Source organism: Aulostomus chinensis, chromosome 9, assembly GCF_037954235.1.
Source record: "Aulostomus chinensis isolate RoL2024-O1b breed Wild chromosome 9, RoL_Achi_v1.0, whole genome shotgun sequence".
Classification (NCBI taxonomy): Eukaryota; Metazoa; Chordata; class Actinopteri; order Syngnathiformes; family Aulostomidae; genus Aulostomus; species Aulostomus chinensis.
In genome coordinates, this window is record NC_141328.1 from 9,691,837 (window position 1) to 9,709,157 (window position 17,321).

Sequence of the window (17,321 nt, forward strand, 5' to 3'; positions counted from 1 at the left end):
ATTCTCATATGGAATTGTGCTTTTCCAATCCCATTATAAATAAATATTTATATTTTAAGAAGTACATTTACTCTCTTCTTCTCACTTTACTGTGTGATACTTTACCGGTCAACCCACACGTTGCTCTGGACCAGTTACCTTTACTATAGCGACATCTAGTGGCAACAATAAAGGCAATGCGGGTTAAAAGCGAACCGACTAATCCGGTTTGGCCCTTACTAATTTCCGTAGTTTGTCAAATATTAATGCTCGTACAGGTTTTCCACGTAAAGTAGACGGATAATCTTGCAAGATTATCATCATCACGATGAGCAATTCTCATCATCACCTAATAGGTGATTGTCTTATTCATACTTTTACGTTCCTCGGCGAGGAAGATTTGATCAGTGCCTCGAGTGTGTGTAAGGTAAGGAGCGTTAAACTTGCGGAAGTCGCCCACTAGTGCAATATTATTGCGATTATTAAAGTGATTAATGGGATTTATTGTATTGTTTTAGTACTGGCATGAAGTAGCAGAGACTCCTTGGTTGTGGAGGTGAGCTTTCTGCGTATTTTCTATCTTTTTCAGAGTTGCGTCTTAAAGTAGATTTGTACGTTTGAACACTTCCCTCTAGTTTTATAGATATTTTGTTGACTGACTTCCAATCAAGTGTCCCTTGATCATCAGGAGGATGTGTCTGCAGCGCTGGAGTTTCTGTAACCTTGATGTTTTGGGGGGTGAATATTCATGGAAGAGGTACTTCCTGCGACGGTGTCACCTGGAGATAAAAATGACGAAAGGGCGCCCCGGAGGTTACACCTGCTTAAGTCTCAGGGGCCACACAGGTCTGTTTGCCCCTACCATCGCAGTTAATTAAAATTTGGATACGAAGCAGATATCAGATTCACCCAGGATCCAGAGGCTTCTTCTAGTAGATGTCACCTAGTATTGAAAATAAAAAAAAATTGCTAACAAACCGTTAAAAGAGTACATGACACAAAACATGGTTATTTTCAAAACCCTAGTAAATAACAATAATTATTATTCAAATAATAATAATAATAATAATAGAAAAATATCATAAAATTCTACTTAATCATACTCATATACCACACATATTTTAACTGCAGAAATCTTATTTATAATACAGGCCAAACATTTGGAAGCAACTTCAGGTTTCTGTTCACAATGCCTTTCTTGGATACCAGCATCAGTTATATGTATTTTGGGATGTATTTACTGCATGATCAGACCTTGCTGTTAGTTTATATGCACCAGTTTACTCAATTTACCTTTAGGTAGATGAAATCAGACCAATGCTGAATGAATGTCAACAAAAGAAAAGAAGGACTTCGTTTTAGGATCAAGAAAATTTGCATAAATTCAGTGCAAAAGTTAAAAAAAAATCAGTTTGCATTCACTTTTACTCTTACTCTTTTGAGAGTCTGTATACAAAAATCCCAATAAATCACAACTGCATTCAAATCTCTGATAAATTACTGCAGAAATGACTTCAAAGAAGCAACTGAGTAAAGAAACAAGAGTACAGATTTGTACATTGAGAAAAGAAGGATACACTGAAAGAGAAATTGCAAAACGCCTAACGGTGTCCAACAAAGGAGTTCACTACACAAGTTAAAATGATAGAAAAGGCCTGGGAGAAAGAGGATTACTACAAAAGCAGAGGACGAACATGATAGTTGTAAATTCCCCTTGAGAGTGTAAAGTGCATATAATATATTAATTTAATTTCAGTTAAATTGTTATTTCATCATTTTGATCAGGCGTCATTTAGTAAGGTTGTTTACATTGAGTCAGGCCCTTTAGGGGGCGGCCAAGTTCATGTTTGGGGGATTTTTGAGGTCTGGTGTTGTTACAGTATTATGCATAGACATAATACATGCTAAACTGTAGCTGCTCTGACCCTTTTTTGATAAAGGAGTTAAAACGTCAGTTCTGTCAGGTCCATTCACGTCAAGAAACACAAGAGATGATAATGAGCTTGATTTGTTTATGATAGTACAAATTGGCAGTATGGCTCTGTTCAGAGGAGTCCCCTGATAATTTTTCATGAGCACCATGAAACAGGGGACCAGCAGCATGAGGGAAGGTTCTCCCAGTTTAAGACTGGAAGAGCAAACATACCTCCGTGAACAGAGCAGCAGCATGACATGGAACGAACTATGCCATGTATACACGACAAGGTGGAGCTGGGGAGGTGGAGGGTAGCAAGTTGCGAGCAGGAGCAACTGTACAGCAGATAGCAGATAGCAGATAGCAGATAGCAGCAGCAGATGACAGCGGGCAGAGCAGCATAGCCAGAAGCTAGCAGAGCGATAGTTGAGGCCGGGTGACATTTAAGTTGAGAGGGGCCAATCAGAAGCGAGGGATTTGATCAGCTGATGCGGAGATGCTGTAGATCAGCTGATTGATCAGTTTGATTGATGGACGGGAAAGCCAATAGCGCTTGACTACCCCGGTCTGACAGAACTAACGCTCGATCTGTGTCCTGATTACTCTCTTATCAGAGTTTGTTCACGGGTGAAGTGGCCCCACTGAAGAGTTAAATATCCACAAGGTTATTTAATAATATTATTGTCACCAGTAAGAGAGATCAGTGAAAAACAGCACCACAAATAAGGGAGGAAATCAACATGACAAGCTGTGAAAAGACATTTGAAAAAGGCTGGTCTGAAGGGTTGTGTGTCTGCAAAAAAACAAAACACGACTTCATCCACAGAACAAGAAAAAGGTATAAGTGAGCAAAAGCTCACAATAAATGGACCTATGTTGACTAGAAACAAGGCAGCACAGTGGTGCAGTGGTTAGCACTGTGACCTCATGGCAAGAAGGTTCCTAGTTCAAGCTCCAGCTCAAGCACAAGGTCTTTCTGTGTGGAGTCTCCATGTTCTCCCTGTGCCTGTGTGGGTTCTCTCCAGGTACTCCAGCTTCCTCCCACAGTCCAAAGACATCAAGAGGGGACGAGGCTGATTGATACTCTAAATTGATCGGAGGCGTGGCTGTGAGTGTGAATGTTTGTCTGTCTGTATGTGTTGGCCCTGCAACTGGCGACCCATCCAGGGTGAACCCTGCCTCTTGCCCAAAGGCAGTTGGGATAGGCTCCAGCCCCCCGCAAGCCTAAACAGGATAAGTGGTAGAAAATGGATGGAGTATGGATGGATGGATGGATGGATGGATGGATGATTGGAAACAATTTCTCTGGGCTGACGAAAGCAAGTTTGAATTATTTGGTTCAAAACGCAGAGTCTTTGTCCACAGACAAACTGGTAAACGTCTTAAGGCACCATGTGTAACACCCACAATATAGCATAGAGGTGGTAATGCAAAGGTACTGTATGGGGATGTTTTGCAGGTGATAGAGTAGGAGATTTGTTTGAAGTGAAGGGTATCATTAAGAAGGAACAGTACCACTCCATCCCCCAGCATCTTGCAGTTCCATCTGGACTAAGACTTGTGGGTCGAAAGCTTTTTTTGCAGTAAGATAATGACCTTAGCATTCTGCCAATCTCTGTCAAGGTTACCTCGACAAAAAATAAAAGGATGATGTTCTTCGAAAGATGGTTTGGCCCCCTTAGTCTCCAGACCTCTCTCCAATTAAGCTTGTGTGGGATGAATTGGATCGATCAGTCAGAAAAGTGCATCCTACAAATCAGCAGTTTCTTATTGATTAACTGAAGAGAGCTCAGAATGCAACTCACATACCTTAAAACACTTGCGGAGAGAATGCCTCATATATGCCATGCTGTTGTTAAAGCCAGAGGAGATTACGATGAAGAAAGCAAAGTCTAATCAAGAAAAACTCAAATACCTGATCATTTTAGTAAAAATGGCTTCTGATAATTTATTCTTTATATAATAATCACATTTATTTTGTTGCAAAGTATACCAATGGATCTATGAGCTTTTTTTGCACAAATTTGATCTTGCTTCCAAACTTTTGGCCTGTAGTGTATTTATTTTATGTAAATAATTAATCATTCAATCAATTAATTAATTATTTTCTCTATTTATTGAATTGCTTCCATTATTAGACTTAGTGAATCCAAATCAGGTCAGGAAAATTGCACTGGACTGAACACATAAGACACAACTCTTTTTTTTATATACAGCTTCACTGATATTTATTTTATATAAAAAATGTATTGAAAAATTACCCATTTTCTTCCTTATCTGTTGACCCACGTGGCTCCAAATCAATAGCAGATGAAGTACTTTGTAAAAATAAGACTTCTGGTGAATACAAATCACAAGTAAAACTATAAAAAAGAGCCGTGTCCCATTTAACAAGTCTAGTACTGTAAGTGTCTGGTGTGACATGATTGCTACTGGCGATGTCTCTTCTCTTCTTCAAATATGAGCAAATCATTACTAATGTATTGAAAATGATAAGGTTTTGTGTCATTCAAAAAGTAATTTATTGATATTCCTTAATTGAAAGATCCTGTAGTCAAATTCTGCTGCAAACACTGAGTGAAATTGAGTAGAAGAAGCTGCTGGGTGCAGGGGAGTGTGCCAGATATCCAACCTGAATCTATCTTCTCTCCCAACTGTCTTAACTCTCATGTCATCCTTGTGTGTGACATGTCATTCATTAGGTAGGGTGGTGGGTCTCGTCTACATGAAGGGTAATTCATCTCATCAACCTGATTTGGAAAACACCAGTGCAACAGTTTGCAGCGCCTCTGCTGACGGCACAGTCCGAGCCTGGAACATCCAAAGTGTCAGTGCAGTTCTTCAACATTTCATCATTCACTTTGAAATATGTGAAACAAAGCACACGATTTCTGTGTGTTTGTTGTTGTTTTTTGACTGATGCTACAATTTTGGTTCATATGTAATTGTGTTTCTTTTTTTGTTTGTAAAATAAGTGGACATACTTTCCAAGAGAGTGTGATCAGCTCAGAAGAGCCTCAAACCTGCATTCTTTCTAATGGCCAGATGTTTTTACAGATATGAAAACATGTGAAACTTAAAAAGAAATGTCAGACATAACTTAGATGAGAAATGTATAAAGTTGGAAAGCATTCAAGTACATAACTACATTCACGGCCTTTATCTGCTCTAAACCAGTGGAATGCACTTTCATTCCAGCTTTACTCCAGAGAATCAAATTTTCTCCTTGGTTTGACCTCACAAGCCTCAACCAGGCATGAACCTGATGTTGATTTGTTTGCTCTCAGGGTGAACTCCTGTGGTGCAGTCCTCAGCAGAGTCCTTTAACGTGGATTATAACTGATGAACAGCATGATGTTGTTATCACAGCAGACTCCACAGGCCTCATCAAGACCTGGCAGGGTCAGACAGGCCGGGAGGTGGCCTCCCATCCTACAGGATCATCATACTGTACATTGCTGCAATATAATATCAACAGTGACTGGTTTCTCTCAGTAAGTAACCTCTGTTTTCTTGTTTTGTACAGTTCAACTTATTATGCAGAGTTTATCTTAATCATACTTCGGTAAAATATCTTTGGTCACTCCAGGTAGGAACCCGTCAGGGATCTGTGATAACACTAGCTGGCTTAGCTTTGGCTAAAAAGTCCAGCATTGTGGTGTGTGACAGCTTTAAAGTCAATGTACTCCTAGTTTCACCTGACAAGAAATGGATCGCAGCTGGAACCAAGGACAATGATGATTTAAGTCCAAAGGTATGTCTTGTTGTGTTTAGCAGCACTGACTTCATATTGGTGTTTCCTGCTCTTGTCCGTTCTTGTGTGTTTTCTTTTACCACATCACCTCGGTGCGAATGACATAGGGCTCATCGATGAGCACAATGGAGAATCAGTCTGTAGATTTGTGGTGTTGGTTTTGTTGGCAGGTGATTCACACAGAGAGTTTGACCTCTCCGTCAGAGGATGAAGCTCCTCTGTGCCAGTCTGTACCGGTCACAGGGTGCCTTGCTGCTGTCTTCGTACCCACCCAGCCTGCCAGACTGGCCGTCATCCACTGCAATCAGCACCCGAACAACAAAGGCCTCACTGTCTTTGATGTCAGCATTAAAAAGAGCAAGTACAAGTCTGAGATCCAGGGTGAGGACGGATATGTCTGCTTATTGAGCAGTGCTGTACTTTAGATGTCTTACTGAATATCATGTCATTCTAAAAACATTAACCGAACTTTGTGTAGATTCTTATCCACGTCACCTATTCAAGACATTTGAATTGTAACTTAAGATGAGTTAGAAAAATATTTCCCATTTTATCGACTATTTTTAGTGCCTGCTCATCACTGCTAAAACCTACATTATGTCCAAAACCCCAAATCTTTTACATTTGTCTAATTTCTAGTCTTGCCTTGTACTTGAAGAATATTAATTTAATAAAAGTTAACATACCCTGTTGCAGATTGATACACAAAGAAAATTTTGCAGATAACTGCTCCAATTAGCAACATATTAATAAAAAAGACACTATGTTTAGTGAATAGTCAATTTTAATTATAGTCTTACCATGAATTGTGATTAGATAAAATATCAAAAATAGCATGAGACTTTATATTGCAGGTTGTATTGAGTAAAAGAATCTGCCTGACTGAAGATTTCTTGAAATAAGATTATATTTTATGAAAAGCAAGGCTCTTCCTCCGACTAAGATGCCATTTGTTAAGTGACTCCGTTGAATATTAAGTAATATGCATGTGAGAAATGGGCACGGGATGTTTCTGTGTGGAGTTTGCATGTTCTCCCCGTGATGTTCTCTCCGGGTACTCCGGCTTCTTCCCACTGTCCAAAGACATGCAATTGAGGACTAGGCTGATTGGATGCTCTAAATTGACCGTAGGTGTGAATGGTTGTCAGTCTATATGTGTTGGCCCTGTGATGGACTGGCGACCTGTCAAGGGTGTACCTGGTTGCCCGTAGCTGCTGTGATAGGCTCCAGCCCCCCTGCGACCCTTAACAGGAATAAGTGGAAGAAAATGGATGGATGGAAATGCGGCTAATATATTGCATATATTGTGTGTGTGTGTGTGTGTGTGTGTGTGTGTGTGTGTGTGTGTATGTGTATGTGCATGCAGACATACTTGCATGTGTGTGTGTGTGTGCTTATGTTTGCATAATTACTTTTTATTAACAGTCCAACAGGTGGAGTCTTTCCCCTTGACACTAAATACCAGATCGCCAAACATCCTTCTAGAGGCAAAGGACAGCAACTGCATCGTGTTGGTGGCTGACGAGCACCTATGGGTGTATTCTCTGAAAGGAGCCCTGCTTGCCAGCTTCAGAGATCACACTTTGCCAATTTCCTCCATATGTGTGGTGGGTAGATTTTGATTTCAAATACCATCTTCATGTAAAGAATCTTATGTGTTTGGTACTCTACAATACAATAATTTGGCAGGTCATTTAGTTTTAATTGACTTAATGATAAGGGCTGGGTGTTGCCGTGGATCTCATGATATTATTTCTATCATGAGACATTTGTGGATATAAAGTTTTATCATGATATATTGCAGTACCCTGAATTTCAAAATAGAGTTGAAAACACAACTTGCTATGTACAGTACCATCCGGATCATCTAATAACATCTACATCTATTTTTTTCCCCCCTAATTTATTACTGTCTGGTATGCCTTTAGAACCAAGGTGCACTGTAGTATTGGTTTTTAAAGCTGCAGGCGCTGCTCTAATGTCGTCTGCCATGACAGTCCATTTTCTATCACGTCTATTTCTGTCACCACCACGTATTATGTAAAAAAGTGCAAGGAGGTGACAAAAGCTAACTTGCTGAGGAAAAAAGTGTATAGAGATAAATGATGTTGGAATATAAATACAGTATCGTGAAGAAATATCAAAATATATCCACTACCAGTCAAAAGTTTGGACACACCTTCTCATTTATTGTTTTTTCTTAATTATCATTACTGTTTATATTGCAGATTCTCACTGAAGGCATCAAAACTATGAATGAACACATATGGAATTATGTAGTAAACAAAGAAGTGTGAAATAACTCAAAATATGTTTCATAATTTAGATTCTTCAACATAGCCACCCTTTGCTGTGATCGTTGCTTTGCACACTCTTGGCAGTCTCTCGATGAACTTCATGAGGTCATCATCTGAAATGGTTTTCCAACAGTATTGAAGGAGTTCCCAGAGATGCTGAGCGCTTGTTGGCTCTTTTGTATCTGCAGTCTATCTCATCCCAAATCATCTTGATTGGGTTTAGGTCAGGTGACTGTGGAGGCCAGGTCATCTGGACTCCATCACTCTCCTTCTTGGTCAAATAACCCCTACACAGCCTGGGGGTGTGTTGGGGGTCATTGTCCTGTTGAAAAATAAATGATGGTCCAACTAAATGCAAACCGGATGGGATGGCGTGACGCTGCAGGATACTGTGGTTGCCGTGCTGGTTCAGCGTGCCTTCAATTCTGAATAATTCCCCAACAGTGTCACCAGCAAATCACCCCCACACCATCACACCTCCTCCTCCATGCTTCATGGTGGGAACCATGCATGTAGAGACCATCCATTCACCTTTCTGTGTCACACAAAGGCAAGGCGTATGGGAGTAAAGATCTCAAATTTGGACTCATCAGACCAAAGCACAGATTTCCACCGGTCCAATGTCCTTTCTGTGTATTTCTTGGCCCAAACAAATCTCTTCTGCTTGTTGCTTTTCCTTAGTAGCTGTTTCTTAGCAGCTATCCAACCATAATGGCATGTTGTACGCAGTCTCCTTTGAACAGTTGATGTAGTGATCTGTCTGCTACTAGAACTCTGTGTGCCATTTATCTTGGCTCTAATCTGAGGTGCTGTTAACTTGCAATTTCTGAGGCTGATGACTCAGATGAATTTATCCTCAGCAGCAGAGGTGACTCTTGGTCTTCCTTTCCTGGGGCAGCCCAAGATGTGCATTTGGGGACACAGTCAAAGTTTTTGCAATTTTGCGGACTGACTGACCTTCAGTTCTTAAAGTAATGATGGACTGTCGTTTCTCTTTACTTAGCTCATTGGTTCGTGCCATAATATAATACTGTTATTATATAACAGTTGTCAAATAGGACTGTCAGCTGTGTATCAACCTGACTTCCGCACAACACAACTGATGGTCCCAAACCCTTTAAGAAGGCCAGAAATTCCACGAATGAACCATGAAAAGGCAAACCTGTGAAGTGAAAACCATTTCAGGTGACGACATCACAAAGCTCACTGAGAGAAGACCAAGGGTTTGCAGCTCTGGAAACACAGCAAAGGGTGGCTTCTTTGAGGAATTGAAAATATTTGCACTATTATATAATATACTATAATATTATATACTAATATACTAATATATATACTATTATATAATATACTAAAATATTTGCAAACCTATTTGCAGTTATTTAAAACAATTGTGTTTACTACATAATTCCATATGTGTTCATTCTTAGTTTTGATGCCTTCAGTGAGAATCTACAATATAAATAGTAATGAAAATAAAGAAAAAACATTAAATGAGAAGGTGTGTCCAAACTTTTGACTGGTAGTGTATATAAATATATTCATATATAGATATTATTGCACAGTCTATTAGCAATAACCGGAAGAAAAAATCTTTCTGAATAAAAAAGCTACAATATATGTATATTTCTTTACTTACTCTGTGATATACCTCACCGTATGACAAGACAGATTTGGATTTCTTAACAACAGGATACTTTCCGTGTGGTAACGGCATCTCGAGACCTTTCCTTACGAGTGTTGACATGGAAACATGACAAAGATCGAGGGTTGACACTGGAGAGTCGATACCACTTACTGGGAGGCTCTCACACTATGTCCAGGTGAGCTGCAAGTTACTGTACATAGTTACAAATAATGTTTCTCAACGCTATACTTTCTCTGTTTGCACTTTAATTCGATATCTCACGAATTTTTTGCTTTTTGTGTCCAGAGGATTCACTCACGTCTCCTGCGACTACTCAAGCATCGTGGCCTCAGTAGAAGGGAAAGATGGCAAAGATGTCCTAAAAGCTTATTCTTTTACTTCTTGATCAGTAGCCCCCATAATTTCCCCACAAAAAAAAGGCCTACATATTTTTTTTGCATAGCCAGCTAGAAAGCAGAAAAGATGCTTTTATTATGAACTGTTCATATGCATTATCACTCTATGTTAACAAAGAGAGACTCTATTACAGAAAAACTCTGTTATGGCATCGATACTATGTGATAAAATATAAATTAGAACGTTACTGGTTTTATTTGTAATGTTTTATCACTACACCTTTGGAGCTGAGGTATGTTAAAGATGAATATGTGTCCAGTATTAAGGCAAAAAAAAAAAGAAATGTTATCTGTTCTTCATTATTTCTGCAATAGTGGCCATAAATAAAATCAGTCATTTCTTACTATTTTCATCAAAAGGCACAAAGTATTATCTTTCTGGCCTCCACAAGGAGGTAGTACCTACACTAAAGAGAAAGGAGACATAGGCGGCTCATATTCTTCAGCTGCTATGTATCTCATGTCCTCAAGAACACATCGTAGGAGTGTAGTCATGGACTCATACACTTTGTCTCCATCTTCTTTACTTTTTTCCACCTGTTCAGAATGTAAAGAAAATTCAGCAGTTGTTGAAACAAATCCAAAAAAATAAACTGGTGATTAATTCAACATAAAGAGGTGTTTTGGTGTTTTTACCCAAGTGAATGCCTTAATTGTGCGATTCAAGAACGCCTGTTCTACCTCCCCAGGGATCATCCGCATATGAGCCATACAATCTAATATGCACATTAATGTTTCTTTAGGGGCCTGAGAAGACATGACAAGAAGGATACAGATGAAATAACTCAAACGTGTTGTTTGTTTCAAGTCCAATTCAGCACAAGTAGCTGACCTGGCCAAGTGTGTTGAGGAGAGTTTCAGTATCAATGTTGTCAGGTTTTAGGGTGTTGGAGTCTTGGAGGCAGATGACCGGCTCTTTAAGCTGCTCCAACCATGCCCACATAAGCCCAGTGAGGATGAAGGGATCTCGCTCCATACACAACCTTTCCCATGCACCACCATGGTTCAACTCCTCCTGAACACACACACACACACACACACACACACACACACAGCAGTCAAATGTTTGCTTGGATGTACTGTGGCGTCTTTTTGACAGTGAAAGACAATTTTCTCCTTCAGTGGTGAAAGCATATTTTGTCTGTGCTCAGTGAAAATCTGATTTTAAGAGCATGGAATGTGACATCACAAATACAGTCTTTTGGAAGCTGATCCAGGTCCAATATTCAGCATGCACAAATATGAGAATGGACTTGTAAATGTGGTAATAGTAATTGATTTTTGCACAAAATATGTCAGACACACATGGTATTTGTAAGAGTACTTTTGTATAATTCAAAACATATGTGGAGGGGATCATTAATGGTTGGTGTGTTTGTATGTTGCAAATCTTCCTTACTTATTAGGACAAGTGGTTTTGTCACATGTAAAGGAAAAAAAGAAACTTGAGATTTCAGATTCTATCTGAAGAGTTGTCAGTGTGGAGGCCATGCAATATACCATCCAGAAGGAATTACAACACATTTCTAGCATTTTGCCACTTAAATCTTGCCACTACACAGCTGATCTAGGTCACTTACCTGCCAGGCTAAGACTTTATGCTTGTGGTCTTCTTCCCCATCAAGGAACAGGTCCACTGCCAGGGCCTGAGCAACCAGCAACCTCCTTGCATCCAGAGACAGTTCTGACTGAAGGGTGATAAAGGGCACCTCTGACTGCTCCTCCTTTTCGTATTGTGGCCACCTGCCATTTGTTGTTAGCACCTCCCTCTGCTCCGCCTTCAACCTGCAAAGCATGTACCCCTTTTTGCTAGTCTCACTGTGTCCCATGGACTCACTACGCTGGATGGGGTTTCGCTTGACTTTCCTCAGCAGGATTGATTTGGTCTTCTCATCATTCTTTACTTCCCAGAGTGAGCCAGTTGAACCATGGGAGAAGTCAGATGTGTTGCTATTCCAACTTTGTACCCGGGACTGAGGCGGAGATGGTGCAGCAGCTATGTCAACATTACTCTTTGAGAAGGAGCTGAGTGGTTCTGTGAGGAGGTTCAGCTGTGAGCCAAGTCGTCGCAAGTCTGACTCACTGTAACTCAGACTCTTACGATGATAGAAGATGGGAGGTTCATTAAAATGTCTGGGTAAGGTGGGAGAACCTGGTAAGCGGGGCCCCTTTAACGCAGGACCCAGCTTTTCAATAATGCTGAGAGTCATCTCAATGTCATGAATGTCAGGTGCCTCCAGAATGTCTTCTTCAATCACCTGTCGATTCTCTGCTATATCCAACAGCAGCCTGCACACTAGTCGGACTATCTTTGGTAGGTACCTGAGTTCCTTCCGCTCCTGTCCATGCAGTATGTGTCTCTGGCGGTTTAGATACTGGGACAGGGTGACCGAATTGGATCGGGGTTCAGCGCAGGAAAAAACACTCCGTAAGGGGACAAGGAACTGGGCAAATTCTCTGACACAACGCAGCTGACCTCGTGTCTGAATGGATCCAGGACGTTTAGCACGCACATATAAAATAGCCTGGTTCGCAGTCATCCTAGTTGCATAGGCAAAGAAACATGCCAACAACACACCTGAAGGAAAGAGAGGAGAAACATATTGGTGTGTGTCCAGTGGTGCAGATGTAAAAATCAGACCTCAGACAAAACAGTCAAAAAAACCCACCTGTTCTCCCGAGACCAGCGTGACAGTGGACTGCTATCTTTCCCTCCTGCAGTGCGAATGCCATGACTTTCACTATATCCAGCACAGTAGTGAGATTGGCCACTCCGTAATCACTCCAGCCAAAATTGTAGAAATAAACTGGAAAATGATGTTTTAACATTAGATTTGAGCAACATACACCTACAAATTATTGCGTAAAGCAGAGGTTTTTTAAAGTGTAAGATGATGGACCCCCTCCTTCCAATGCTTGGAAGAACCCTTCTTACACAACGTATAGCTTTGTTCGAGGGTACCTACATAGGGTCATAATTTATTTGATACAATTGGCAGTCAACTATTTGATCTAATATTACAGTTTTACATAAGTTTAGAGCACACCTAATAATGAAAACAGTCCATACTGAGCCATTTATTAATTTCTAACTCTTGAAAAGCAAACCAATGAATCTATTAAACCCCACATATCTTTATCATATATTCAGATGCTCCCCATGCCCTTTTGATGACGAATATTCTTTCAACATGCCCAAAATTGTCTGTCACCCCAAATTGTCACTCCTATGACTTTTGAAAACCTTTTTTTTAATAAAGCATTTACTATTGTTTTCCATGAAGGTCTCAGGACGGTATGAGAAGCCACTCTCTGGCTCCAGTGGGTTTCCACAGCTCGCGTGTTCACCAGGAATCTGCAGGTTGATCACTGTTTTAATACCATTCCTTGAAACACAGAAAATAGAGATAGATACAGTAGATACACTTCATTATACTCCTCTCTGGATGTATTCCAAAGCCCTTCAGTAAAAGTAGTGTATACCTTCTGAATTGATCAATAATGTGATATTTCTCAATGATTTCTGTTGACGGTCTGGACATTGCAAGAAGATGATCAGTAATCCTAAAATAACAGAGACAGTTTTAGTTGGATGTGACTGAAATGGACGATTTGTTGATCAATCACCAAGGTTTATGTGTACCAGGATGAGTAGAGGCCTTTTATCGCCTGCTGGTCATCACTCCAGTAACTTGGGTTGTCATACTTGCAGCTTTGACCTCCACAGCCAATTGAGCATTGCATATGTCCAGGGATGACATAACGTATAGCTTCTCCAACTATTGTGTAGTTTGCCCTGGGTGCTCTGACTGGAGGAAAGAGGGAATAGATCTGATATTACACAAAATATAATAAATCTGTTATCGGTAACAGAATCTGAAGGAAGCAGGTTTGTGAGTCATCTGAGGGGAGAGGTGGATTTCTAACATCTAGATCATCAGTGCAGAGGGTTCACTTAGAGGTGTCTAATCCTGATCTGGCATCACAGGTCTGTCATGGGGCATTACTGTAAAAATAGCCAGTCTTCTCACACATTTGAATGCATTTAACATCATGGAAAACTACCAACCTGACTGCTCTCATTGGAATATAATATAATAATACAACTATATATCAATATCTATCTATCTATCTATCTATCTATCTATCTATCTATCTATCTATCTATCTTGATCCTTACTTACTGAATTCCATGAGAGCTCCACCACTTGACTTTCCATGGACTGCCATATGATCCCTCACTCAGGTGAACATCCACAGTCATAGCAGAGCCTGGATACATATGTACTTTGTTATACCATAGCATAGACTTTGTCAACCTTAGCAGCTGGTGGTGGTGTTGGCGTATCCTCCATTTGGAAGACAGCATGGCATCATTAGATTTCTGTTAGCATCTAGATGTTTTCATATAAAAAAACATTTTAATATTTTTTTTTAGTTTGACTCTGAGCAGCAAGGAAGAATAACTCAAAAATTCACAGCTTGATCCAAGATTGAAATCATTTTAAAGGTTTGGCAAGTGACTACATGTCAGAATCTTTATTGCAGTGCTCACTCTTCAATACGACTGTGGAAAATAATCAACCTTCAATTAAAGTTAACAAGCAAAACAAATCGGCAATGAATTCAAGAAAAATAAGCAAATGTACCTGGGGTAGATGAGTCATGGTCTTTGTAACCACCACCTCAGAAGACAAATGCTCCACTTCTGCTTCACTATCTGATGTTGCCGGTCCCTCTCCAGCTCTGTTGAGAGTCAATCCCGTGGCCTTGCTTGATTTGATTCGCCTCAGATTATCTCTGTGTGGCAGGGTGTAGCAACACAATTATCCACAGGATCTTCAGCTCTCCTACTATGAATGCCGATCTATGTTACAAGGATGACAGGTCCCAAAAACAACAAAACTGACCTCATGACAGTCTCAGAAAGTACCAGAGATGTGTGCCTTCAAATTACTCTTTTCATTGTGAGTCTCTGGGGTGAGAGTAGGGCTATTCCTGACTCCTCCGGGATTAGACTAGTAATCTTATTACTGTACGGTCATAAAATAGAGCACCCACTCCTCAACAAAAAAAAACAATGTTGACCAACTCAATATTGCCTTTTGTTACAGTGTCAAGAGATGCACTGTTATATACTTTTGGTTAAAAATATTACTGAACACTCAATTAATCGACTATCCATTTGACCTGACCCTCTAAGTGCTGACTATGTACTTGTTTACTAATGTGTGAGTCTACTGCTGTGAAGTAGTACAACTAGATTGTGGATTGTTCTTGTGAGAGATGCAAATTTTTCTGTTATCAATACTCTTATCCACTCCTGATACTGCTACAAATAGTTGGACCTCAGTGACATAGCAAGTAGATAAAATCTGATTGGCTTACCTAGCATCTTACTAAAGCTGGTTAGGTTTGGTTAAGTGGGGTGGGGGGGGGGGGGGTTATGTTGTACAGCATTTGAAGATCCTTTGAAGCCAATAATCTAAGTGTATTGGTGAAATGTTTTGTTGACATACATTTTTCTTTACTTCCATCCCCTGCTGTTTCATCTAAGTTATATACTATAACTGCTGAGTACTATTATAACATAAATGTTCTCTGTAAGTATATATTTTGATAAATCATAAAATCTAATGTGATGCTTAATTTCACATAAAGCTCAAAAAGATGATGCACTGATGCAACTAAGCTTGATGTACTGTAACTTTCCCGCTAACTGTGTGGTTCACAACTCAAAGTTTTCAAGGAAAAGAACAGAAAACTGCAATTGAAAAAGGATAATTTGAGTAAAGACCTTTAGTTATAAACCACATGCCTTAAAACTAATTTAAAAAATGTAACACTATCTGCCTACTTAGTTTCGTGACATTTGTAATCCTCCAGTCCCCGAATCTATGAATATACGAGTATTCCTTGAAAAAATAAATTCATAAAATTCACCAACAGATGGCAGCAAATATACTCATGGCAATCACTTTAGAAGACCGGTAGGATGTCTGTTGCTTGACAACAAACAGCTCCAACAAATACTTCCGTGCTCCACATAAGCAGTTTCGAAAAGCAGCATGGGAATTGAGTTCTTTTTATTGCGAAAGTGGGCCCCTTGCGTTCTCTTTCTGTATTACAAGCACTACGTTTCCCAGAGCACCCTGTCGCAGTGAGAGCGTTTGTCCCAGCCGGCTGCCTAGGCGCGTCTCATTTCAGCCAACAGACAGTTCAGCTGTTTCGCACAAGCCGGTGTCAATAGAATGCAAATACCGGAAGCTTAAGTATTCTGCCTTCAAAATAAAACATAAGCTTTATCGCTAGTTGTGAAAACATCAATATATTTTCATATCATACTTTGTCATATATTTTGTCACGTTTTTATTGAGGAGACAATGTAAAACAAATCTTCAGTCACGCAGGGGTAGCTTCAATTTTCATTGACAGAAGTTTTATTTTGAAATAAAACCAGAAGTTGTATGCTCCTTCTCGTGTTTAATGAATTGTTACTCCTGCTCCAAGCTGAAGCTCCTACAAGCCGGGGGAGAGGTGAATGAAACGCAGGACCGCAGCAATGGAGCAGTTCTAGGGGATAACGGCGAGATCCCCCGTCGGAGAAATTTGACTAGAGTCATCTACATGACCAAAGACGCAAGACCAGCAACGAGATACGCAAACGTAACAATCATGCAATTCAAATACAGACGAATTTAAGCAACCGCTTGTTCTTCAAGGTTACACCGCTTGAAGACGCCCCGCATCCCCCTTGTCTCAGATCAGCTGGCGTAGGTTGGTTGATCATCATCGGTACCAACGATGTCCTTGGAAGAGCAGTGCTTCCCCGATACTGTACTGTTGCTGGATGCCCGACCGGAGTGGATGCGGACCGAGATCGAGCGTCTCTCCCGGGAGCTGAGCGAGACCACTAATGAGAAGATCCAGGCGGCGGAGTACGGGCTGGCGGTGCTGGAGGAGAAGCAGCAGCTCAAACAGCAGTACGATGACTTGGAGATCGAGTACGAGGCCGTTAGACAGGAGCTGGACCAGCTGAAAGAGGTACATGCCTAAGATTATACAAAATAAAGAATATCAGGACCTGCTGTGTCATCTTAGGGTTTATGGTTACTAATTAAATCACATCAATCGTTATTTTAAATCTAATACAATTCAGGGAATAAGGTACCTCATTGTGACGATATCACAAATTTAATGCTATCTAAATAATCTGGCCATGATTTTATATAGGAATCTGTTTTAAATAGCACATTTGGGAAGGCATCAGCCATTAAAATGCCATCTGCCTCATCCTACAAGGTCACAACTGTATGAGGTGGGGATGTTTCCTCTG

The 17,321-nt window shown here is 40.3% G+C and overlaps 3 protein-coding genes across 10 annotated transcripts in view; 2 read left to right on the forward strand and 1 right to left on the reverse strand.

Annotated features, from left to right (window-relative positions):
- The first annotated feature begins 183 nt into the window (after nucleotides 1-183).
- Nucleotides 184-10,589, forward strand: fbxw12 (F-box and WD repeat domain containing 12). The gene is made up of 10 exons (XM_086213645.1): nucleotides 184-406; nucleotides 498-535; nucleotides 668-825; nucleotides 4,597-4,721; nucleotides 5,182-5,388; nucleotides 5,484-5,648; nucleotides 5,819-6,029; nucleotides 7,074-7,255; nucleotides 9,635-9,765; nucleotides 9,876-10,589. Exons 1-10 carry the CDS (start codon nucleotides 308-310, stop codon nucleotides 9,973-9,975), a joined length of 1,416 nt encoding a protein of 471 aa, XP_086069771.1. The 5' UTR covers nucleotides 184-307; the 3' UTR covers nucleotides 9,976-10,589.
- Nucleotides 9,745-16,023, reverse strand: ptpdc1b (protein tyrosine phosphatase domain containing 1b). 5 transcript variants are annotated; one of them, XM_086213643.1, is made up of 11 exons: nucleotides 15,964-16,023; nucleotides 14,635-14,785; nucleotides 14,170-14,257; nucleotides 13,629-13,794; nucleotides 13,469-13,549; nucleotides 13,253-13,371; nucleotides 12,655-12,792; nucleotides 11,566-12,563; nucleotides 10,818-11,000; nucleotides 10,622-10,732; nucleotides 9,746-10,522 (listed from the first exon to the last, which is right to left on the reverse strand). In XM_086213643.1, the coding sequence occupies exons 3-11, from the start codon at nucleotides 14,213-14,215 to the stop codon at nucleotides 10,388-10,390; spliced, it is 1,977 nt and encodes a 658-aa protein (XP_086069769.1). In that variant the 5' UTR covers nucleotides 14,216-14,257; nucleotides 14,635-14,785; nucleotides 15,964-16,023; the 3' UTR covers nucleotides 9,746-10,387. The 5 variants fall into 5 exon arrangements, with proteins under 5 accessions (XP_086069770.1, XP_086069769.1, XP_086069768.1 ...); XM_086213642.1 differs by having other exon boundaries at nucleotides 15,929-16,007; XM_086213640.1 differs by having other exon boundaries at nucleotides 15,843-15,976.
- Nucleotides 16,024-16,520: 497 nt separating this feature from the next.
- LOC147255732 (protein bicaudal D homolog 2-like) overlaps nucleotides 16,521-17,321 on the forward strand; it is a 41,714-nt gene continuing 40,913 nt past the window's right edge. For all 4 annotated transcript variants that reach the window (XM_086213647.1, XM_086213648.1, XM_086213649.1 and 1 more), the window contains exon 1: nucleotides 16,521-17,029. In XM_086213647.1, coding sequence (XP_086069773.1) covers nucleotides 16,790-17,029 — 240 coding nt within the window. In that variant the 5' untranslated portion in view covers nucleotides 16,521-16,789. The remainder of the gene's footprint in view (nucleotides 17,030-17,321) is intronic.

Coding starts and splice junctions, on each gene's coding strand:
- fbxw12 (XM_086213645.1), top strand. CDS start 308: ATGAGCAATTCTCATCATCACCTAATAGGTGATTGTCTTATTCATACT. Junction 5,649..5,818: donor ATGATGATTTAAGTCCAAAG/GTATGTCTTGTT, acceptor TTTTGTTGGCAG/GTGATTCACACAGAGAGTTT. Junction 6,030..7,073: donor GTACAAGTCTGAGATCCAGG/GTGAGGACGGAT, acceptor TTTTATTAACAG/TCCAACAGGTGGAGTCTTTC.
- ptpdc1b (XM_086213643.1), bottom strand. CDS start 14,215: ATGGCAGTCCATGGAAAGTCAAGTGGTGGAGCTCTCATGGAATTCA. Junction 12,793..13,252: donor GACCTTCATGGAAAACAATA/GTAAATGCTTTA, acceptor ATCATTTTCCAG/TTTATTTCTACAATTTTGGC. Junction 11,001..11,565: donor ATAAAGTCTTAGCCTGGCAG/GTAAGTGACCTA, acceptor GTGTGTGTTCAG/GAGGAGTTGAACCATGGTGG.